Consider the following 25,796-nt stretch of genomic DNA (forward strand, 5'->3'; position numbering starts at 1 on the left):
AAACATAAAAGAGCCAGAAAAAAAAGGGAGTATGAAATGAATTAGAGGAAGCACAGAAGCAAGGCTCTACCTCAACTGGGCAACGGTTTAATCAGCTTAATTAACAAACAGGCACATAAGCAAAAAATAGGCACGCATGCAAAGATAAAAGATGTGTGTGCCAACAGCGTTACAAAGCAGAGCGTGATAGCATGGAGAAGCATGTGCATCTGTTCTTTTACCTGCAATTGAATAACTCTGGTAAAGTACATGGGTTAAAAAAGCACCAGAATTTTATTCAAAAGGAGTGTCAATCTAATAATTTAACCAAACCGTGATTATTATTTTGAGAGAACACAGTATTTTTTACAGATGGATATAAACTCAGTTTAAAACTTAATCCTGAAGCACAGGTTAAAGTCCCATCTTTTTATTTATTTTTATGTGGCAGGCTGTTGAAGAGTTTCAAACGGGTTTCAGGAATCACAATATGACTTAAAGGCCAGTTTATGTTCCCTTTATGAATGTAAATAGGGACATCCATGTTTAACGCAAGCATCGCCTCATGTTTTCAATTAGTTTGTTAAATTGTGGTGATTGCTAGGTAAAGTAGCCACTTGAGGAAACTTCCGAGTTCGCTTCCATATTTGGCGGAAAGGCTCAAACAGCAGCAAACATGCCAATGGTAGAGGAATCATTGATAATCTGCATTCTCTGAAAGAGATATAAAAAGAGGCACCACAATAGATTAAATTGGGTCTTTGCAACCATTAAATACGTTGCAGTATGAGGATGAAAAAATTCTGGGCTAGGATCAGCGGTGGTACTTAGTTATACGACAGTGATGTAGTGAGAGAAGCAAACAACAGCATAGAGCTCTATAAACATGTTTTTATCCTTTAACGTCTAATATAGTTATATTCCCTGCTGCATTTTTTGTAATTGTGTGCCTTTAGGTGAAACTAAAGAGACAAAGTACAGCAATTTATCTGTGAAGAAGCAAATTTTCACACTGAGTGGACACGAGTCATGAGAAGCCAAGAATGCAAATGTCTTGAACAGCAGAGACATCACATAAGTTCAGACGGTCACATACATTCATGACACCTGCGAAGAAACGCAACCACACAGGAACCTCATGGCAGTAGTAGCTTTTAGTCAGCAGACTGGCCATGTGATAGGGTGGTGTGGTGTGGATTAGGGGCCAATAAGCCTATTAGGGTGACAGCAGGGACCACCCGGCCTCCACAGTCACCTACAACCTACAGACACAACCACACACTGCCCTGACATACAACTTACTGGACACAAAGCTAGATATAAACTCAAGCAAATACTTCTGACAATTTGTCTGACAAAAACAGAACAACATGCAATAAAAACATTTACGTTGTAATGTTTACGAGAGCATGTGCATTATATTCTTTTTTTTTTTTTCTTACAAGCTGGTAATGCTTTACAAAGAAAAGAGGCAGAACATGCAGGCATTTACAGTTGCAATAGGAGTGTGCGCCTCCGATGTGGTGTGTGTGCCTGCGCAGAGGGGAGTCTGCGCGTAGGGGGTAATCACAAGCATCTGTCCCCTCTCTGAACGGCAATTAATTAGATTAAATTAATTTGGGAAGCGTGTGTGGTTGTGTGATCAAATGCTACAAACCGCCTGCCTTCTTACACCCACCCACACAGGAAATAATGTACATTCTCTAAGCTTTGAAGTATGAAGCACATTTCAGCTTAAATTATCATTGCAGGCACATGCAAATACTTTAAGTGAACATGCCGTTTCCTCTGACACAATAAATGAACCCTATTGAGTCCTAACAAGTATTTAAAAATGAGCAGAGGTGAAAACTTCGGTGACACACGCGTGCACACAATCACAAATTAATCCCAATTTGTCGGCCACGACACAGGAGAAACTTTTGGGATTTCATACTTCATACCAGCTTTTGTCACCTTTGCGTGAATAGCCAGGAGCTGAAATAATTGTGTTTTTCTTCCCCGAGGCCCAGTCGGTGCTCACAAGCCACTGGCCTACGTAATATGTTCCAGACAGGGAGAGGGAGAGGAAGGTAATGTGGCTTTGGGTACGATACAAAAAAGCAAGGGAGTGTGTTTGGGAAGGTGTGCTTAATGCTGAAGAACGAAGGCTGCCTACTCCACTCTTATTTTGTGCTAAATAAATGAGGTTTGGAGAAATTCAATATTTGAGAACAAACTGTGTGCAACAATTATGGACTCGCCTGCTGATAATATTTTGTAGAGTTCATCTTTGCCTACAGGAGAGGATCTCCCTACATCATTTTACCAGGTTGGAGCATTCAGGGCAAGGGATCTTTGACTATTCTGTGCACTCTCTTTACAGTAGAAATGCACTCTTATGTGTTACATATGACAATATGTCCTACATACATTTTTATTTGATGTCCAAACATTTACATGATTTAGGTGACTTAAATCAGTAAAAGTCATTTTTAACATATCTGTATCGGTCCAAGAAGTGAAACTGGTCCGACATTAATAGCAAATGTTCATTTTAACGATAACAGAAGAGAAACTAGTCAGCAGAGTGACTGGTTTGTTTTCTGGGGGAAGAGCAGGGTGGGGGCACCCAGTGTCAAATGGGTAGGAAATATACTCAAATGTATATTTATTTTATTTGTATAATATAAATAACAGCAATAAATGTTTTTTGCTATATCAGCAATTTTAATATTAGTCAAAATGTTCAAATTGGTGCATCCCTTGCAATTGGTGCAAATTGTTATTCGAGGCTACAGTAAACCCATGCCAACATCCTTGTTATTTTTCTTAATTCCTTTCTTATATATAGCGAGAGAACCCTCAACTCTAGATACTGCAAGAATTAAAAATTCTTCTGTGATTGTTCACGCATGTGTCAAGACAGGTTGTCAAACAGCAGAGAATCCATACTCGGTCAGAAATGCGTTCTGTCCTTGGTGACATTGATGTAATGTGCACAAAAAAAACTGTTGAAGTAGGACTGAAGGGTAAACGATGGGGGAGGAGCAAGGCAGAGTGGGCTTTGGAGTCTCTATCACTGTATATTCAATGTATTCTGACATGATAGCTTCTCGCCTTTAAATACAGCAGGCCTGTGTGAGTGTCGGTGCGCGTTATTTAAATCCTTTCACAAAGCTTTGAAGATGAGTGAAGTTGGTCTCCAATCTCCAGCTCTGGCTGATATGCAAACGCAGAGAAAATACACACAGACATACATACGCACATTAACCCCCCTGCCACTATGCACACACAAAAGGGCCTGTCAGCACAATGCCTTCAAATATAGCTGTGCAATCTTCTGACTCTCAATTTGCCCACCTTTTTGATAATATGTGGCTGTTTGAAAAAGGGTGAAAGGCAAGGGTAGAATGCAATTTAGAGATACTACTGCGCAGCCATTTGCAGTCATCCACCTCTCTCCATTGCTTTCTCTCTCTCTCTTTCCATCTTTTGATTATGCGATTTGCCTTGTCAGACGAACAAATAGGGGAGGGGAAAAAAGGTAGTGTTTTACACTACCTTTTTCAATGACAAAATACAATCTAGACAGGGCCAGTAATTCGTCAGAGAGGGATTAGCCTAACGCAAGGTTGGGCCCCAAGATTAAGACGAAGCCAGAGCGCGGGGATCTTGAATTTCATCATCTTCAGTGCTTGGGCACAATGGTCGTCTTCCCCTTTTCTCTTCTGCCGTCTGATGAGAGGTCAGGAGAACTCACCTCTCCTCTTCTTCTGTTCCTTTTACTAAGAGCGACACTCATGACTGCTTTCAACCTGACTGCAGATACCAGAGTGGCTGGGGTACCTCAGAAGATCAGAGCTCTCTACATACTTCTGAACAAACAAGGATAGTTGGGGAAACTAAAGGCCATTAGTGGACTTTTAAAAACTCCTAAGGATGTTGGCCTGTCATTAAAAGCATCCAAATAGGCCAAACTATCTACTGACAGCTACAAACATGATCCAACAGATTTAATTATAGCTGCATGAATGGAGGCTTATTGCAGATCATTGTGTTAGGTTGCCCTCTTGTGGTGAATTTTTATAGTTTCCCAAATTTCTGTAAATCTGCACATGCGACAACAGGAACACAGTGTACAGATAAACTAAAAGATGAGAAGTTTGGAGCCATTCATTGTGGAAATTAATTTCATAATGATTTTAAATTCCTAATGACTTAGTTTAACTATTCTGTTTCCAATGTCAAATGATTTCAAAACAAGTAACTTCAATAAACTTTAAACACAAGAGCTGCATGTACAAGTTTGAAGTTACTTTAACTTTTCTCTAACACCCTCTTAGTAAAAACTATTTCCAACAGCACTAATATTTCTTAAAAGTTCCCTTGCAAGTTGTAATTTGACCTTTTTGTTGACATCAAAAGCTTCTGGCATAATTCTGGTTGTATGCTTCAGCACCCATCTTAGCAAACAATCTAAATTAACGGCACTAATTCTGCTATCTTAGCTTGGACCTGGCTTCTAATCACAGTTCACATATTTTAAAAACGAGTTGACGTTAGAGCCGTTCCAGAAATTCAATGTCAGTTTTACCGATGCCAAATCCGGTTTTGATGTGTTAGAACAACAAACTGTGTTTCAGTTTTTAACCTTTTGGCTCGACATGTCCCCCCTAAGAAAAGATGATAAGCTAGAGTGATCAAGAATGTTTCAGGAGTAATAACGTAATATTGCAAAAACAATAATTCTGCGATATAATGTCCAGTAATAATAGTTTAGGTCTAAATGACAAAAAATGTGCAGTATGGAATTAAGATGAAGCTTTTAAACAGGGGGTACACCGATAAATCAGCCCCGATTTCTGTATTTCTGGGACATTAGATATCAGCCAGTACTTGGTCTAAAACCCAATGTTATCCTCCAATCTCCACGGTTAACAATAGTCACCCACTATTGCCAGCTTAGCGGCTTCGTTGCTATATTTAGCAACTTGTCAGACAAAAACATTTGCTATTGGCCAAAATCTGAATCGGCAGGTCAGGCTTTTTAAGATCGGGGATTGGCCAGAAAACTGCAATCGCTGCGCTCCTAGTTTAAACTTAAAAACACGATAACTACTATCAAGTGTCATGTTGTTAAACGTCTGAAATGTTGCAGGTACATTTCAGAAATAGGATGAAATAATAGGAAATGTATCTCTAAATTCTGTATGGTTGAAGCCTGAACACAACTGGTTAATATTCCACATTACAGCTGGTTTTAGAAAGGGAATAAAAGAACAACACTGACTTCAAATATATTCAAAATTTGGATTTGGATCTGTGACAGGAGATCAATTACTTTGTATCCGAGTTGTAGTTTAGAAAGGGACGTTAATGTAAAAATGAGTATTGGTTAATGTATTTATTTATGTTTGTGTATGGGTTAGAGAAATCTACAGGAAATGGTGCATCCAGTTCTTGTTTATAAAATTCATTGTGCATCATCATTGCAAAAATAATCAAAAAACTAAATAACTGTTTTAAAAGCATCATCAGAAAGAAGACCAAAACTGATCTCCCACCACTACAATGAGTAATTTAAACTTCTGACACAATTTAGCCTCCAATCAAATCTCCCTTTCTAGTGAATGTGTAGTTGTGTGAGTTTAAACTGTATTATATGGTCATTAAAACATAGAAACTTTTCTGTAACTAAATACTAAAATTTTTGGGCACTTATAAACTTTCATGATACATAAGTTAAGTTTGAAAAGGATATTGTTGCCAATTTAACTTTCTACCTCTTACTAATTCCTATTATTCCAGATCACAAGGAAGTGAAAGTGCCCAGCAGTCTGGAGTGACTCTTGTCAAACGAATAAAGAGGCAAGCATATCAAAATATTAAGATTTTATTATGCTTACATACAATGTACAATCCATCAGTAGCTGTGGGTGTTTTGTTGTTTGCAAATGTTAGCCAGAAGCCTTTCACATCCAAGTTTGTGAGGGAGTAAAGTTACTGTCTCCCTCTCTCATGTTCTTCATTCCAGCTTGTCAAGAACCTGATATGGCTTTGATCTTCTGTCATTAGTCAGGCATGCAAAGACAGAGGCAAAAATTCAAACTTGTCTGTTTTCTCTCCTTTTTATGCTCCTTTTTTCTTGCCCTCTCCCACGCTCCGTGCAGAAGACATCGGCTGACCAGTTTGTCTCTTCGAGTCACTTTCAAGGCATAAATGTGCTGTTGTTGCTAGCTTTGACGTGTACAGGAAGCGACAGCGTCAGTGCGCTCAGTTAGCTCGCCTAATTCTTTCTGTCCCACCGACATTCTTTCAAAGGACTTTGAGGAGTCTCAAAGGTCAGAGGTCATTTGCTGAGCTCAAGTGATGCAACTTCAGTCTGAAGTCACATCAGGCATCATCAGGGAGTATTCATTGGAGATTCATGAGCTGCTTTTATTCCCTCCAACAGCACTGCTTTCAGTAGATTAGTGAATGGTAGAGATGCTCACATGAACATTTTGTTGATCCTACTGAATCTGTGTCTGAGTCAAATACTTAATATTCCTGCTTAACACAGTTGTCATATGACATAAATCCACTATTAGTACAAAAAACAAGCCGAGACAGGCAGTCTATCCGGATAATAGGGAAAACATATTAATTGTTTCCACCTACAAACTTCTGCTATTAAGGCAGTGAAATATAAAAATTATTAGCTGCAATCCAATCATATCTTGGCAATATTGCTTAAAGTGGCATTGCATTAACAAATATTGTCCAGTCCCCCTGTGAAAATAGAAAAAATAAATACTTGCCCGTTTTCTAATATTTTTTCAAATTGTAGAACTGCTTAACATCAACCCGATGGACCTAGAAGTCTGAGTTAGCTTTAGCATGATAGCTACTACAATACACACTGGATGCTGGCATTAAGGGCAAGAAAAGGCCTTTATAATACATAGAGACACCTGAACTATAAGATCCTACCAGATATTGAGATTACAATACTGCAAGCATTAAAACTGTAATGAAGATTTTGGTTTCAATAATTGATTCAGTTTTCCATAATACGGTTCCTCGCTCCTCATAGCTAAATTGCGTGTGCTGGCATAATCATTTGAAAAAGGTGCAAGTGCCAAGCACAAAACACAAGACAGTGACTGATTTTTCTGAGTATGTCAACCTGCCGAAGATGGTAATTGAACACATTTAGGGCACTGGTTTGTGGCTGGCTTAAAACACAATTAAAAAGTTCAGTTTCATTTACAAAAGCCTCTTCCTGTACCTGTGGTATATTCTAGACACAGTGTGAGCATTTAGGTTTCTGTGTCGTTTTCAGTTAGTTTAGTCTCCGTGTTGTCCGGTCTACCCTTGATTGTTCCCAGCTGTGTCTCATTTCCCTGATTACCCTCTGTATATTTAATCCCACCTGTGATCATTGGTCCTAGTCGGGTCCTTGTCTAATTTGTCTAGTCACAGGTGTCAAACTCCAGTCCTCAAGGGCCGGTGGCCTGCAGTTTTTAGATGTGCCACAGGTACAAAACACTGGAATGAAATGGCTTAATCACCTCCTCCTTGTGTAGATCAGTTCTCCAGAACCTTAATGACCTAATTATTCTATTCAGGTGAGGTCCAGCAGAGGCACATCTAAAGGTTGCAGGACAGCGGCCCTTGAGGACTGGAGTTTGACACCCCTGGTCTAGTGTGTCTAGCTGAGTTGTCAAGCAGTCTAAGTAGTCTCGTCTAGCCTTGTCTGCTGTCAGTTAACAGTCATGTCTACCAGTTGCTATTAGTAGATGAGTTTTAACTTTCAGCTAATTTCTGTGCTGAAAGTTTTCTGGATTTTTTGACTTGGTATTGCTGACTTCATCATTAAAATCATCACTTCTTAATTTCATCCTGGGTCCACAGCATCTGCCTCACCACCTCTTTACCGCATAACATGACACACGGTCTCTCTTTCCCTTCTCTTAGCGTCTGGTTCATTACCTATGAAATAATATGCATTCAAAGCAATGAACTATATGCAGTTCTGAAAAAAACCTTTGTCTCTGGGTTACTTACCGCTCCATTCAGCTTTGCCTGTTCTCTCCCTAATTTCGGTCATCAATATTTTCTACCTGACTTTGCTCCTCAGATTCTACAAAAAGCATGCCATGAAAGGGTCATTTTTACTGCACAAATACATTAGATAACATAACAACGGTCAGGACCGGTTCTACAGGGGTACTGGCCCCTTTTGGCCTTCGTCAGTCAGTTTCGGTATCAAGGTTATCACAATTGTAAATAGTTATGGTTGAACTGCCCATGACTGTGGACCACCAAACAACAGTTCAGTTTTGTTTCCCTCTTTAGCCTAGGTAAGACACTCCTGATGTTGTCTTTGGTTCAAGGGAAATGTGACAGTTGTGTGAGCGATTCATCACTGTGTAACGGTGCACCAATTCCAGCCTCAGTTTACTCCTCATGAAGCTCCCACAAATTTGTTTTAATAAATTTTGCTAGATAGTCCTCACAGGTCTGCAGTTCTCCATATTGCTGGTACATACTGTCCTACAACTATATTTCTTTCCACTAACTATGAATATTTTCAAGGCATGAACAACCAGCTTCTCTAGCAATGACCTTTTCTGGCTTCCTCTCCTCATGAAGGATGTCTTGACATCTGTCCAGGTGGCAGTCTTCGCTGCGACTGTGTAGCCTACTGACCCAGACAGGGAGACCATGTAGAGGCTCAAGAAACCTTTGCAGATGTTTGAGTTAATTAACTGACTGGGTGTGGCACCGTGACATTTCAATAGTTTCCATTTTCACAATATTAAAATTTTCTTACACACTGAATTTGGGGTTCTACTTATCTGTAAGCCATAATCATCACAATTACAAGAAGCAAAAGCCTTGATATATTCCACTCTAATAAATCTACATAATACATGGGGATCAATTTCTGAAGTGATTGACAAAAATATCTTTTTTATATTCATATTCTATTTGTTTTTTACATGCATCTTTACAGTAACCATGACACTCCACATGATGTGGCATGTAATGACATCCACTAACCACATGGTGGCAGAAATGGCACAAAAATATGTTCTTGTACACTCAGAGGTTGACATTTCCTTTCTTCTTTTTACTTAGTTTTCTAAAAGTTGTTTTCAAATCTGCATAGCACGATTGCCATGCAGATTTGCATCGTATTTTTCACGATGAGGTGAAAAATACTTAAAACTCACATTTTCAATGACAAATGTCCACTCCTTGTCCTCAAACTCTTCCGCATGGGGATCCTGTAAAGGCAGAAACAGCAATCATCAAGCTAGTATTTTTTACTAGCTTTTATACATCTGTGGATGAATCAGTATTGTGTACAACTTACACAATATTAGGAATCCAACAAATGTGTGTAAGAAAAGTCTAAAACTGGAAGATCAACTGCTTTATTGGTGTTCTGCCTCAGCCTTGTGGGTTACAACTACCTGAAATAAATAAGTGCTGTATGTTTTTACATTTACTACATAAAAGCCCAGAGCTGAGCTGACATTTTTTTATGTATTTTGATGATTTGAGACAGAAAAAAACAGGAAGCAGATACTCTTTGTTACAACTTTAATCGTATGCATCCAAAATGTGGTCTGGGGCTCCTTTGTGGCTCTTGAAATGATTTTGTTTGGCTCCTGATCTCAAGTCAAGAATGGTAAAAATGATTGACCCAAACAATTTGGAAAATAAATGTCTGTTTAGGCAACAGTCTGAAATCCTTTTTATGTTTTGGATCCTTAATGACGTACTGATTTCATTAAAATTTTGTTTATTGTTAAGCAGGTAAAACTAAAAATCCCTAACTAATTTTTGCATTATTAATGTCATAAATCTTGTGGGCCACCAGTAGTTTAAATTAGCCAGTTGTGGCCCTCAGGGCACAAAGTTTGGACACCAAATCTAAGTCCAGATTTCTACAAATGTTAATTTATTAGAAAGACCTAGTCAAAGTACAAACCTTACTATCAATAGGAATTCTGCAACAATACTTGAAAACTGATGTTCAGAACACAGTCAAGCAAAGGGTGATACACAGTTACTTTTAGTGGCTTACGCAACTAAAAATCCTTCTATTCAGATTTTTATTTGCATAATCAAATAAACAAATTTACCATCATTTTTCTTTCACCTCAAAATTGCAGTATGTGCTACTTTGTGATGATCTAGTCACATAAAATCCCAAGAATAGGCACTGATAATAGGCACGGAGGCTTGTGGTGTGACATGAAAATATAGGGAAAGCCTTTGAAATATGTAAAGAGGTTTAAACTATGTGTTTTCACATAGTTTACATTTTTTTTGGCTTCATCTTTTTTGAAGAATCCAAAATCGTTTGAAATACAGAGAAGTTGACTTTATTAGCAGACCACTGGGTTTTGGCTCATTTTCCTGCTGGAGTTTTCACCTCTCCATGCACTTTTGGATCTTAATCTTTGTTTCATAAATAATACTAATGAATAATACCTGAATATTTCAAAATATATATATTTTATTTTATTTTGATGCATACTCTGTGTACAATTAAATTTTCCGGTGAAAATTAAATTCCGTGCATAGTAACTGCACAGAATTAGTATGCAATGACAATAGAACAAATAAATGCATTTCAGGCAATAATATGTGTATTTTCTCATTTGACAAAGTAATTAAACTGTATTTACATTTATTTAAAATATATTTCTTATATTGTAAAAAAAAGTTTAAAAGATTAAATGAAAAATCTGCGGAATGTGCCGATTTATTTACACGATTAATCAATTGCTCGTTGGAATAATCAATTATTAAAAATAATCAGCAGTTGGAGCCCTAAACTTTTTCACAAACAAATTGCAGGAAAACAAAGTATTATTTATCGAAATGACTGCTCAACTTATTTTGAAGTGATACATTAATGTTGGTGAGATATGGTTCCTTTTCACAGTTCAATAATCATTCTAGATCAGTGTTCAGATCTTTTACCGTCAACCAACATTTATAAATACAAACAGGAGGTGATTCTCCTGCTCCGAACAATTCTCTAAACTCCATTATTTTATAAGCTCATAAACTGAGCCAAGCATCATCAACCATCTCTTCTGCCTGCAGCGCTGCTAAATATAAGCAGCAGGTAGCTAAACACCCAATTTCCCCGTCTTTGTCTTTATTTACCCATTTCGATGAGGAAATTCACAGTTTGTATTTTTCCGTATTTATTTTTCTTGTGCATCTAATCTGCTGTGAAGAAGCAGATGCCAAGATTTAAAACAAACAAAATCGAGTTCTGCAAAAACACGGCGAAGACTTCCCACTGACTGCACCTCTTGTTGACACTTCTGTGCACATTCTGCCGCACTAAGGTTAATTTTTCTTTTTTTTTTTCGGTCTTTCCTTGTGATTTACAAAAGTTCAGCTGAGGATGTGCGCTGATGTAAATCTAGCAGCTTTTGAGCATGACACAACACTGCTGACTCAGCTGTTCCCACTGCTGAGCCTCAGGCCAGTCAGAACTATGAATAAATCTGCAGAAGACTGTCTTCATCTATTATAGAACTAATCAAGTCGTTTCTATTTTCTAATGCAGTGCTTCTCTTTAAAACATCTGGGGCCTCATGCATAAAAGAGTGTGCAGTTTTCACACTAAAACTTGGCATACAGAAAAACTTTGAAAAGTGCGGCGCACAAAAAGAATCGGATGCAAAAAGCCGTGCGCACGCACGTGGCCGCGCACCTTTCCTTTATAAATCCTAATTTGTGGGAAATAGAGTGCAGCTGCTGGTCCGTCCTGTCGCCACCCATAAATAGATATGTAAATTAGTATAAATACCCGGAAGTCTGCCACCACGTCAAGCAATAACCATGGCAACGTCCTTGTTTGAAACAGTATAAGTATTTATAATAATACTACTTATATATTTTATTTAAAAGGTGCTTTGAGGACACATAATGTCACATCACAAAAATAAAAATACATTTTAAAGAAAAAAAAATCCAAATTAAAAAAATAAAAAATAAAGAGATCCTGCAAATGCCTGTTTGAACAGCAGCGCGTTCTGCTGGGATTTAAAGACAGAAAGAGAGTCAGAGAGTCCTTTGAGTGGGGAATGTGGAGGTTTATTCTAAATAGTAGAATGTTTTCTGTCCAGAAAGGCGCATTCACAAAGCGGGCAACTCGACTGAAAGATGACTGCAGTTGTACCGGTACCTCATGGCTCCTTCTATAAGTTCTGCTGAGAGCTCCAGGATGATCAGCAAGATAAACGCTAATAAACCATCATCAACATTTCCCAGTAAATCAATATGATCTCTGATGAATCGCTCCCTCTGAATCCTTCCATTGGCGATGTTCTCCGTCAGAGCCAAAGCGCTCCACAATTACGTGGCTCACCTTTGCGCAGCTACTTGTATATGTGTGATTGCATACACACCTTGATCGCCTTAAACATAATCGAACTTGTTCATTATTTTTAATCAGCAGGTTTGAGTTAATTTGCTGATCCAACCCTGTTCTCTTCTTTTAGTGAGAATGAAATGACCCCATAGATGCATTTCATGCGCTTCGGCGCACAGACCAATGCGTTACACCTTTATGAGACAAAAACTGAGAAAAGTACTATTTACATTCTAGTGAGGTTTTTACATACTTTTATTTTTATTTTCTTTATTTTGTGTGTCTGTTAGCTTATTGTCTGAGGATAAATGCGGTTCAGTTTCATCGTTTACGTTTAAACAGTAAAATATTAAAACCATGAAAAACATCAGGTTTGATGCTTCTTGGTCTAGATAACACCGAATGTAACCAGATTTCAGTGTATTTAGGTGAGTTTTGACGCTTTGTAATTTGATATTGTCAACAGAAAAAGTTTGCGTGGCTGCCGCACATTTTCACGGCAGCAAAAAAGTGTGCGTATGTTTACACAAACTTTGACGCAAAGTTAATTTTTATACATGCCGACTTGTGCGTAAAATATGGCGCCGCACATTTTTGGTGCGCATGCACGCTTTATGCATGAGGCCCCTGCTTTTTAACACGAGGAGAAACATCCACTCTGCCTTCATTTGCATTTCTCTGCAGGTTTTAAACACTGAACAATGAAGTCATGCAGCTCTGTACCCAATAAACCTGTACAGCAGGCACCTCTGGGTAAATAAACCTAATGAAACTGCTCACACACAACAGGGAGGAACAAAAATGTAGCATGCGACATGTCGGTACATGATTTGTTTCCAATATATCTGCAATTCTTGAAATTATAGGGAATTTAATACGAAAAGCTAAAAAAAAATCATATCACATTGTGTAATGCTCCGGATTTTGTTTTACTGTTTGTTAACTGATACAAAACACTCTGAAGACGAGGTGGTGCTAAGCTACAGAGCCAAGGGTGTTTGATTTGGCCTTTATCCAAATGGAGAAGGTAAACTTAGCTTTGATTACAAATACAGCTTTGTGATTGTTTAAAAAAAAATAAAATAAAGTGGAGGCTAAAAGAAAGTGGGATGGAAGATCTGGAACACATTAGATGGGATTTAAATGTCTGGAGAGACTTTCACAAGATATGTCTTGATGAATCGGGGTTGGAATTTGCTAAGCAGCTTCACAAAAGTCTTGTTTCTATCTCAAAACAATAACTTGTTATTAAGAATGAACAGACATGTGACAGGAAGTAGAAAGCTATCAACATCTCCTCTGAACATGTACTGGCATCTCTTGCTATATTTTAAAAGCCTTTTAAATACGTAATTGTACTGACGCAGGATAGTTTCATTATGTAAAAAGGAAATCCCACAATAATAAAACAAATTTAATTAAAAAAAAACTAATTTGTACTGGAGGTTAAATCCTTGCAGTTTTTCTCAAAATGCTGATATTTCACATGTATTAAAGGGCTCATTTGAATTCATCAAGCGATTACTTGATTTAGTTCTTATTGTGACAGGCTCATATCAAAGTGTCCACTTCAGTTTAATCGCATGAAAATATGCAATAAAACAGTCACAAAAATGTGAGGGTGTACTTACTTTTGTGAGATACTGTATTATGCTTCTCCAATAAAATCTGTATTTATTCACAGGCTTATTTGACAATGTTACCAGGGGTACCGATAAATGTTGTCAGCACTGAAAGTGTTCATGTTGGGCAGAACTGGTGAGGGCTAAGAAATGAAACAGGACACGGCACAGTGAGCTGGTTCTGTCAGCACAGAGGCTCTGGCATGTTTAGGTAAGCCTGGAACGTACTTTAGATTAAGGAATGTCGTCTATAGACAATTGCATGAGCAAATATAAAACAAAAACACTGGTAAAAAATGTACATGTGTAAAAGAAATTTCTCATATTTCCAACTATAGTCTTAACACAACTGTAGCTTACCTTAAACAGAGTAACTGTAATCTCAATGTTCTCTGGTACAGGCCACACTACAACTCCTCTGTATGGGTTTTTGATGCCAGGCTGCCAGCTATGGGACTACAGCGACACAGAGAGAAGAGAAACAACAATGCCAAGAGGAAATTTGAGATAGGGTTTATATATATATATATATATATATATATATATATATATAGTACAGACCAAAAGTTTGGACACACCTTTCTAATTCAATGGGTTTTCTTAATTTTCATGACTATTTATAAGGCAAGAAATCCCACTTATTAACCTGACAGGGCAACACCTATGAAGTGAAAACCATTTCAGGTGGCGACCTCTTGAAGCTCATCAAGAAAATGCAGAGTGTGTGCAAAGCAGTAATCACAGCAAAAGGTTGCTACTTTGAAGAAACTAGAATATAAGGGGTATTTTCAGTTGTTTTACACTTTTTTGTTTAGTGCATATTTCCACATGTGTTATTCATAGTTTTGATGCCTTCAGTGTGAATCTACAATGTCAATAGTCATGAAAATAAAGGAAACTCATTGAATTAAAAGGTGTGTCCAAACTTTTGGTCTGTACTGTATATATATACTGTTTATATAGTATTTAAATGCCATTTAAAACATATAAATCACCGACCTTAGAGGATTTCCGACGACTTCTGCGTGTCCAAACCACCACCAATTTATCTGGTTGCCTGTGAGAAAAAAAAGGGAGGATTAGTGTAAAAGAAAAAAGATTTATTTTATCTTTGGATTTTAGAGCATAAAACTGTATCGAGACTTTAACGTAAACGCTAACATACAACAGAAGCAGACCCTGAACTACACTTTCAATTAAGAACATATAGTGCTCTGCAAAAGTATTCATGCCCGTTTGAACTTTTTTTAGGACTAGAATAACACTAACTGACTATCTCGGATCATTCCATAGTTTATTTTGAAACTTAAGTAGGACAATGTGCTGCTTTCAGGTTGGCTCACAGCTTATTATTTTCCCCCCAAAACCATAAAAAGTAGTTCCAACAAAGTCCTTTACCACCATCCTTCATTTTATATAACCAGGTGGTGCTAATAAATCTTGCTTTTAAAAGCTGTATTTATTATCCCATTTTCCAGCTGCTGGTCCACATGAGAGTTCAGCTGATCGGGATTGTGAAACGTTCACAAGCAGTGCCGGTTGTTTAAAATAAGTCTTATCAAATTAGATTAAATAATATTGGAGTATCTATTTTGCAGAGATACTGGGATAAATAATATGTATAGATAAACTTTTACCATGCAGTAAAATTGTTCTCACAAAAAGAAAAAAGAAAATCAAAAACACTGAATGAAACAAGAGAACAATAAGAAAGTGCGGAGGTACTTTTATTGCAGCATGTTGTGTTTTATAGATGCATTATTGTACTTTTCTATCATCTCAATTCAAAATTAATTAGAACCAGGGTTTGTTAAAGAGTGATTCAGTTACATACACGATGTTACATTGGGAATGCAGACATTGGGCCGTGCATGAGCAAAGGAAAGTCAGAGCGGCGAGCAGGCACGGACCAGGTGTTGATCAAGTGTGTGAGATTTAACCACATCCATAACAAATTACTTTTTGTATGCGCTCACATCAGACTCCATGTACGCTCAGGTTAGGGACTCAAAAATAATGCCATAATTATCAGAGGCGCAATATGGAAGAATCACAAAATCTGATGGAAAAGTGAGGCTGTTTTACCACTTCACTCCGCTACAGATGCAACACACACAGCTTGGGAAGTTTCATTGCTCCATGTCAGAGCACTGGTAATGATTGTTGGATGGCTCAGGCCTCAAGTTTACATATTATCTTCATCTGCACTGCATCCACCCTGTTAATCTGACTAGCTAAGCCTACTTGACAGGAGTAAACCACATCGACATGAACATGAATACCTGAACAATGGGCAATATCTCCAACTGGTTTAGAGACTTTTTCCTCCTTGAAAGACTGGTAGCACTGGTGAAACCTCACTTTTTTCTTATTTACTGCTCTACTGAGAAATTAGGTCACATTTGCAAAGAAATTGGTCAAGCTTGTGAAAAACTTTAAAAGTAGGATATCTCTTGGCCACCTTCTTGCCCCTTATTAATGAATGCCACATTTGTAATGTGAGTGACAAGTAATTGAGTTGGCAGATTCTTCCACCTGAGCTTTGAATCTTTGTAACTTCTCCAGATTTACAACGGGCCTCTTGGCAGTTTCTCTGATAAAAGCTCTCCATCATGCCTGGCCTGTCAGTTAATGTGGATGGACATGTTTTTGTAAGTCTGCAGTTGTCTGTCCATATTCAGATGATAGACTGAACAAAGCTCTGCGGTGTATAAGGTATTAAATATTGTCTAATACTCTAATCCTGTTTTAAACTTCCTCGGGACTTTGTCCTCGTCCTATCTAATGTGTTCCTCGATCTTCATGGAGCGGTTTGTTTCCTAATGTTCTCTATAAGGCCTTCACTGAAACACGGCCCCTTCAGTGATGCAACCGTAATACCGCAAGTATCACTTTTAAGAAAAATAACTATTGCCAGGTGAATTTACTGCATCTACATGAACCCTTAAGTCATCAACTCTCAAAGGCAAACACCAAAACAGCTGTTATGGAAAACAGTGAGACAGTGTACCAGAGACAGAACACAGAAAGGAGAGCGAGCAACAGCAAAATGACAACACAAGGAGAATGACAAAACAATTTCAGCCTTGAGGAGAAGCTCTTCACAGAGAAACTATTGTTCAGCGACAAATGCTATCTCAAAGCGTAGACACAAACAAATAGCCACTCGGTTTCCCTCTGTGCAGCATTTGCTGTGCTATGAGAAAAATGTAAACCATTTGTCTGACGGCTAAATGATTTCACATAATTTCTGAGTTTCTCTCCAACTTCAACACTGCAAAGTCCTGAGAAAGTCCTATCAGTGGCAACTCTCAGAAAACCTCACTCCCTTGGGTTGCTTTGAACACGCCACTCCCAGATGGGCATGTCCTGCAACGGTGTGTCCTTTGGTAAGTGAACCCAGAATCATAAAACCAGTGAGTGAAGATAATGATGCCGAACAGCTTGGATAAACCTCTATATTAACCTCTAGATTACAGCTTCCGGCATCTCAGCTTTCTGTCTGCATCCGGGGTTTCTACAATGTTCACCAACTCAAAAACACTTTGTAAGACCATTATGAATAAAATGTAACATCTATGTCACAACAAAAGTTTACAAAAAATGTTTTTTCTTTTCAGGGGATCAAAGCTGTAAAAATTCTGGGTCTTTTTGTGGCTCTTGGCATCAGCTTTGTGCTGTATGTATGGCTCTCTACAGCCTTAACCCTCACAGTGCCAAGCTTGTTTTTGCACAGAATGTAAACAGCATTGTATAAGTTGGCAACAGAAGCGAGCAAATGGCAAAGACGAACATTGTCCAGTCAACTGTTGATAAAATTACAGCTAGCTAGCTAGCATTAACAGCATCTTACCTGACAGAATGCAGTGAATGAAGACGTCTAAGTACAATTCAAAGTCTTACCTGACAGAAAAGTCTTGCAAAAAAACCCTCCATGGAATATGAGATTAAATAGTCCTACCACAACAAAATTTAAGACCTCCGATTAATGCATTTAAGGCCAACTTAAAATGTCTTGAAGTCATTAAATAAAATATAAGATCCTAATTTTAGATTTCTGAATTTAAGACTTTCAGTTCAATTCCATGCTTTTTGTTCTGAGTGACATTATGCTTTATTATGTGTAGAATACTTAATTGGACTTTCTGAACCATTTGAAAGGTTAGTGGCCTTTTACTTTATTTTTTTTTGCATGTTTGAACAAGGTAGTCAACCTATTATTTTTTTGACAGTTTCTGTTTTTTAAATATTTATTTTACATTGGCTATTGTACTTTTAAGTGCACTGTACTGAACAAATTAAAGTTATGTTGTTGTTTTTTTTACATGTTTGGCCAAGCTTGTGAAGCTATTGGTGTCTTTAAATGGGCTGCACTGGTGCAGAGTTGGCAAATAAATGTGTAATTCAGTACATTTATGTCTGCATTGATGTTTTTTGTTTTTAAATGAACATTTAAGTTAATTCAGCACTGTTTTTCTGTGCTGAATACTAATACTAAACCTCAGATATTGGTATAAGAAGTGGAAAAAGTGGATCAGTGCATCCCATGCTAAAACACAACTGTCACTTGGCTTTAGATTGCTTTTAATTGCCTTTGACTACAAAGGCAATTAAAAGTCCATAGAGAGCTCTTTTACAATTGCTGGGTAGTTTATGAATTTGGGGGAAGGACACTGTGGTAAGAAGAGCCAAAACTATGAGGGGTTGGTCTGGTTGGTGTTCAAATTATCATCCAGATCGGGGCTGCTGTGGTGGCGCAGGGGTTTAGCCCTACGCGAACATTGCGGGTTCGACTCCCGGTCCCGGCGACCTTTGCCGCATGTCTTCCCCCCTCTTCTTGCCCTCTTTCCTGTCTGCCTACTGTCGCAAAAAATACAAGCCACTAGCGCCACAAAAAAAAAGAAAAAATCATCCAGATCTAGGTTTCATAGTATCAAATGTCCTGAGTTGATCTGCACTTCACATCCAAGTGGCTTTAATCCTCTGGCTGATTCAATGTGCATAAGGGTCAGAGAAAAGATTTTCAATAACTTGGAAGAAGGTCGAAAACAAGCTGCGGGTTTTACTCAAATAATTAGATTGACTTTAAAATATAAAAAATATGGTTTAATAATTTATTCACATAAAATAACTAATGTATTTTATTTATTTTTAAAAATATTACCAATATCGGCCGATACAATATGTTAAATTTCTGACATCGACCGATACTGATGTTAGTGCCGAGACATCATTCATCCCTAAAAATATATAAAGTATTGCATACTGGGAAACAATTGATCCTGGAACCAGCTAGCTAACAGCACTGTGGACGACTAATACTGCAGAGGTCACAATTGTCACAGGACACCAGATTTGTTGTTGCTCCAAAGTCTAAAAAGACTCAAATGCAGTGTCAAAAGTTTCATCCAAAATTCCTTCACAACCAAAAACCTCAACTCTGTGCTATCACCTGGCAAAGTTACCATCTGCTGGTGCCAAAAAACCTGTGCTGAAGAATCCGTCGAGGCCGTCAGATTTGAGTAAAATAAAGAGCCACGTCGAGCGTTTGGCAGGGAGAAAATTATCTGGCAGACGATCCTATGAACGCCTGCCAAGGCGAACACATGCTCAACAGAACGTAACATGTCAAAGCCTGACGTTCGCTGGTAACCTCCAACGAAACAATAAGCCATCCAGTGGTATGAGGAAACTAAGGAATTTACTATGCGCACACGTTCGGATTTTGCAACATAGGGGGAAAAAAATAAAGGAGCAGGTAAGAGATTCAGCGTTTTGCTAAGAGCATCCAAAGAAACCTCAAATGTTGAAATATAACACCACACGTTAAGAATGTCTCCATTTTTACTGGCTCTGAAATTATAATGGAGCTTATGAGAACCTCTTTCTCTTCACAGTTCTTTACCAGAGACAGAGAATATTTACTACATAAATTAGGGATTTTAATTAGATGACATCAAACTGAAGTTGAACATTGCACAAAGCCCAAAAATCCACTCTTTGCATTTTAAAATGATATAATATGATGTCTATAAGTTGGCTGACAAAAATTAAACTGTTGAAAGTCTTGCAAAAGTAACAAAACATTCATATTTTTAAAAATGTTTTGATTATTCAACGACAGGCCCTCTCTATGCGATCACTGCCAAGAGAAAATAGAATAATCCTCAAAGTGGGCGTGCTGTGGTGGCGCAGGGGGTTAGCACGCCCCATGTTTGGAGGCCTTAGTCCTCGACGCGGACGTCGCGGGTTCGACTCCCGGTCCCGACGACCTTTACTGCATGTCTTCCCCCCTCTCCTCACCCTCCTTCCTGTCTGCCTACTGTACAAAAAAATACGAGCCACTAGCGCCGCAAAAACTCTTCGGAGAAAAAAAAAAGAAATCCAGCCCAGGTGGAGCAGTGAAGGATGATGAGAATCGAATGGAATTGCACAGGAAGACAATGGTCAAGCTAGTTTTGAGTTTTTGGTACAAAATTTTATTCAACCAGCAACAGTGGCTAGTTAAAAACACAAATTGTCACTCCTCAATGTAATCCTCTGCTTCTTTATTTCTTTTACTAACATTTTAGAATCCGACTTATTGCAGGTGGTGGTTGAACACTAAGGGCACTTAATTTCAGAGGCAAACAAAGAACTGTGAATCTGATCAGACTAAAGCAGGGTACAGAGAACAGAGATAAACAAAAGTGTCTTCTTCAAAACTAAATATGGCAGGAATTCCCACAGAAAGTTTTATTTCATTAGCAGCATGAAGCAAAACTACAAAAAAACTACAAAAAACTAAAATAATCATAGTTTCCAGATAAATGACCTGAAACTTGCAGTGAAACAACTTATTAGCCAACCTGATCAATCCCTCATAAAAAAAGTTATTGATAAATGACAGGTATGAAAGGAAATGAATACTTGGCAACAATGCAGGCTTCTGCTGTGACACGACTCTTTCCACGTAATTATCCCTGCAAAAGACGAACCCATTCTCTGACTCTGCTGCATTACCACAATGAACATAATCAACCTTGCTCAAGCAGGTATTAACTTTAAGTATCTATAAAAACTCAAGGACTAACTGAATTAGTCCTGCTGAACGGCTCTATTCATCCGAGCACAAGCTAAACTCATATGGCTTCGGGTGACAAGTGGCTGTCACCTGGAGCATTCCCAATTATAAACGCTTCTCTTAAACTCATCATGTCAGGTGTTCTCTACAATTCTTCACACTTCAATCTAATTATTGTTGAGAATTTATTGTGAAAACTTTTTCATAAGAATTTAGATTCATCATTGTCATAATAAATTTCATTTATTGGTGGCAAATTAAAAAAAAACAAATAATAGGATAAATTCTAAGTCCATATCACACACCCCTAATATGAAGGCTGGACGCGATTGGACTTTTACAAACCGGAATAATATTTTTTTTCCCCCCCAGTTTTTGACTCCAGAAATTAAAGGGTTGTGCTATTTTTCAGGATTTAAGAACTACTAAAGCTGAGGACAGTGCACACATTTGTAATGGAAACGCAGCCTGTGTCATAGCAGCTACAGTCCCACAAACACAAAAACTGCTCTTGAAAAACATTCCCATTCATAATGCGCTTCTTTAGAACAGCAGACACATAAAAAAGGGTGATTTGTATCTCTAAACTGCACGCAGTATGTTCAAATTTATTGGTATTTATTGACATTTTCATTGAACACGCAGTGGGGAAAATAGTAAAACTATCAATTCCAAAAATAAGGACGCACTTTTTTTTTTACATCATTAATTGGAGTTTATGTTTTAAAAAGTAGTCAAGAACAGCTGCATAAAATCATTATACTTCATTGTTACAGTTAGAAAATTATTAGACAAAAACAACGTTCAGAATGCACACAATCACAAAAAACTTAAAAAAACACTTCTTAGATCTCACAGCAACAACATGTAGTGCTGATTACGTACTGGGGGCCACCCACCCTTTGCTCTGGTAAGAGATGTACATTTTTCTCATTCCATTCTCCAACACGTTAACATCTGTCCCAGGTCGAAGCTGTGCGCAGCCGAGTTAGTCACGCCTACAGCAACCCACTTGAAAATCTGTGTCTGCAGGCTACATCTTTCTTTTACAAGCCCCGGCTTCTCCCTCACTGCAGGACACGGGGCTGCAGGCGGAACCGTAACACGCAGCTCCCATTCTGCCCTCTGTTATCTCTGCCTCTCTGGACTGACTTTCAGTCCTCATGTGTATAAACTACATAACTCTCACCAAACAGCTGAGTCGTAGACATCTAAACAGCAGGGCTGAAACAATTAACTTAATCGTGATTAATCAATTGTTGAAATAATGGTTAACCAATTTAGACGTCGATTAAGCATTAACTAGAGTATACAAACTCTAAAAATGGCCATTTGTCGAAAGAACGCAACACTGTCAGGACAATAATTAAGCCACAACATTTTGTTTTTAAGATTTAAAAACAACTTCCTTGTCTGTAAATGCGCTCTACCCAGAACTCCTAAAGTGGCAGTATTGGTTCAAATTCTGCAAAATAAACTCCTATTAAGCGTCTTTTGCTATCCAATTATGAATTGAAAAAAATAAACAGGTTAATGGACAGTAGCTTTTTTAGCTGAAGATGCATCCTTTGCTACAAATGATCAACCATACACTAAGGAAATGCTACATTATTTCATTTTAGGCAATGAAATGTATTAAATTTTTTAAAAGGACTGAATTATTAGTTTATTTGCATCTTTAAATATATTTCTAATAGTGTGTAAAAAAACAACAACACTTAAGTGGCTAACTCAAAAAATCAGCAAAATGTGCCATTTTTTTTTTCCTATTGATTGTCAGACTAATCAGTAGAATACTCCAATAGATTTTTTAACACATGCATCTTTTGTAGGGTTGGGCAATATGGCCTAAAATTAATATCATGATATCTGGAGCAGCTCACCTTGAGAACAATAAATGAACAGTAACACACAGGACCTTAAAGGGACATTGAAATAGCTTACCTGTACACAGCCAAAAAAAGAAAAAGATTTTTTTTTTTTTTAAAACACCAAAAATACCAAACAAAGGTAAAATGACGTTGGTCACTGTCATAAATTTTGGTGCCTGTTAGTTTTCGGTTTATCGCCCAGGCCTAATCATTTCCTAGAAAGTATCTAGTGTCGAAGCACCTTCCATTCAGGATGTGGAAGAGTAGTCGCCAAGTCCAGCTACCGCCACAATATCCAAGTGTCCTTTGATGCCACATGGCTCAGTGATAGAGCAAGCAAACCATATACAGACTCTATAGTCCTCAACATAGTGGTCCCATTCCTGACCTTGGACAACTGGCTGCATGTCTTCCCATTCTTCCTGTCCATTTAATGTTGAATCAAGGCCAGTAGAGCCATAGAAACCTTTGAAAAGTCCCTTTTGATAAGAAAACTTACTCCACTCCAAGTTTCAAATCAGTGTTCAAACAAAAAAAATATGGTGGGAACATTGAATAACAAAGCTCTCATATTAGTTTGCTATTCCACTGCTATAAAGATTAATACATGCAATAAACACTCAGAAATTGACAAATTTAGAATCTATTTATTCTATTTTTCTGCTAAATTATCATGTATAGCACTTTCACATGAGCCAGAATAACTGTTTCAAATAAAGATTGCGTTCTATATTTTTATTATTTAAGTTTAAGGATTATCATGAAAATATAGTACTAATATTCAATGTTTCGTTGTGAGATCTTCATACTGGTGTGTGCCCAGACTGACTGAGAAATCACAACTAAATTCAACAGGAAAAAAAAAAACCCCAACAATTTCACAAGGTCAGGCTCCTCCCAACAAAAGATATGTCTGCACTCTAAGAAAATTGTTCTCGTGTGTGTGTGTGTGTGTGTGTGTGTGTTATGGCCACCAGAAGTGAACTCAGCTTTCCTTTAAAGAGTTTTCATTGTGCTTCAGTGACAGCACTGTCATTACTCACCATTTCTTTGTGCATTCTACCATCAGCTCCTGATATGAAGCCACAAACTGGAATTTGGAGGCATGCTTCCCCACACGTTGCAGTCTCTTCCACACTGAGGCCATAATTCTATAGGAACTGATAGTTTCTATGAGGTTTTACAGCCCCTGGATTTCCTTAACAAAAATTTAAAATAAATAAAAGTCACACTAATGTTTATATGTCTCCAAGCATGTCCAACCTGGATAGGCACATACTTAATGTTCCACCGGAAACACCGTGGAAAAAAAAAAAGGTTGAGGTCCGGCAGCGGTGAGTGAGAACTACAAACTGCTGAATGAATCCAAATGTAAGCACATGGTGTCTCTGAGGTATTCCAGGTGTGATTTAAAGGTGGGAATGATCCTGAGAGGGAAAGAACTCCATCAATTCAATCGGCATGATGAGTAATCCATTGGGTATGAATATCATGTCTCCATCAGATGATCTTCCTGCAAAAGAAAAAAAAAAAGGGTCGGGCTTTAGAGCCAAGGCAATTTGGTGTAATCTGGATGACTTCTACAAATCCCGCAAAGTGAATTAAAGAAACTATTTCCTTCCCAGTTACAAAGATGCTTGGAGTGAGAATGACATTGCACATGTCACAATACACAAGCTTTTCGACAACCAGCAGCGTAAAGCACTTCAAGTGTAAGAATGTGTTTGGAGCTCTGTTGGGGGGGCTAAGTATTCACTGGCGCACCAAAAAAACTTGGAGTGTTAATATATGAATATATGTACCAAGGCAGTAAACAGAGACGCAGTGACATCACTCCAAAACGAGTCGAGTTACATGACTTGTCCACGAACGCTACACTGACGGACTCTACCCAAAACTGGGATTCGTGGAAACATTCTGGAGGCATGTATGATATTTAATGGAATGTTTCTGAATCCAGGGAATAGTCTGAGCCGCTGCATTCCGCTAAGCAGGACCATTTAGGCTCCAGAGCCACTCAGTAAACACTCACCTTACATTGATATCCGACGCTTTTCAAGCACAGCTAAGCTTAGTGACGGAGATGGCGAGATGTCTGCTACAGACTAGCAGCCGGAGCGCAGCAGCCTTTGCTAATTATCTTACCAGCAAAGCAAGCCATAGTTCTAGCTAGCCGCGCTAGCAGCAGCGGCTAGCTATATCACAACACGGCACCTTTTACTCCGCCGGTCATCTCCGAGTCTCAGGACGGAGAAAGAACAGGCATGTGTCCGCGTATATCCCGCTACTACGCAGGGCAAAAGTATTCCGACTTCTTAGAGGGATTCCCACCGATAACTAGTGCCAATAGTTACCGATAGTTTGACTGACCTGCTTCTCTGGCAGCTGGTGAAGGGAGGAGAATTGCACAGAGTTTCTGTCGTCAAAATAAAACTGCTTCCGAACATGTTGCAAGTTATCGCTTATCTAATAACGAAACATTAGACATGCAGAAAAAATATTTTAAATAATTAGATATATTTATCAATACGTGACGGAATATATAGGGTTTTTTTCTTTGAATGTTATAACTACCAGGAAAAAAGTTGTATTTTTTTTTTAAGTAAGATCATCCTACTTCCGGTGTGATTTTTCATAGTTGACTTGACGCTGCGTCTCCCCATCATTTCGCCTACCTGGATGGCAGTGGCGCCAGGAAAGAAGGGGCCGGGGGAGTTTGGGGGCCACCCTTATGGGTTGCAGCCCCGTTACTCCAACTGTTATCAAAAATGTGATTTTATTTATTAAAGGGAAAATATTCGATCAAACCTAGCATTGTGTGAAAACCTAAAGTTTATTGTGCAGTCCGTGGCACAACTGTTAAAGCATTTCTAATAACTGGAAAC

At 38.2% G+C, this 25,796-nt stretch overlaps 1 protein-coding gene across 9 annotated transcripts in view; it reads right to left on the reverse strand.

The window, feature by feature from the left end:
• Window positions 1-25,305, reverse strand: part of ehbp1 (EH domain binding protein 1) — a 163,632-nt gene extending 138,327 nt beyond the window's left edge. For 6 of the 9 annotated variants that reach the window (XM_023327204.1, XM_023327202.1, XM_023327203.1 and 3 more), the window contains exons 1-5: window positions 24,944-25,304; window positions 23,955-24,424; window positions 14,977-15,034; window positions 14,338-14,433; window positions 9,183-9,236 (exon numbers count right to left, since the gene is read on the reverse strand). In XM_023327204.1, coding sequence (XP_023182972.1) covers window positions 9,183-9,236; window positions 14,338-14,433; window positions 14,977-15,034; window positions 23,955-24,058 — 312 coding nt within the window. In that variant the 5' untranslated portion in view covers window positions 24,059-24,424; window positions 24,944-25,304. Of the gene's footprint in view, window positions 1-9,182; window positions 9,237-14,337; window positions 14,434-14,976; window positions 15,035-23,954; window positions 24,425-24,943 lie in introns of those variants that run through there. The other 3 variants (XM_023327198.1, XM_023327197.1, XM_023327199.1) reach the window with 3 other exon arrangements.
• Between the last annotated feature and the right edge of the window lie 491 nt (window positions 25,306-25,796).

Source organism: Xiphophorus maculatus, chromosome 22 (assembly GCF_002775205.1).
Source record: "Xiphophorus maculatus strain JP 163 A chromosome 22, X_maculatus-5.0-male, whole genome shotgun sequence".
Lineage (NCBI taxonomy): Eukaryota > Metazoa > Chordata > Actinopteri > Cyprinodontiformes > Poeciliidae > Xiphophorus > Xiphophorus maculatus.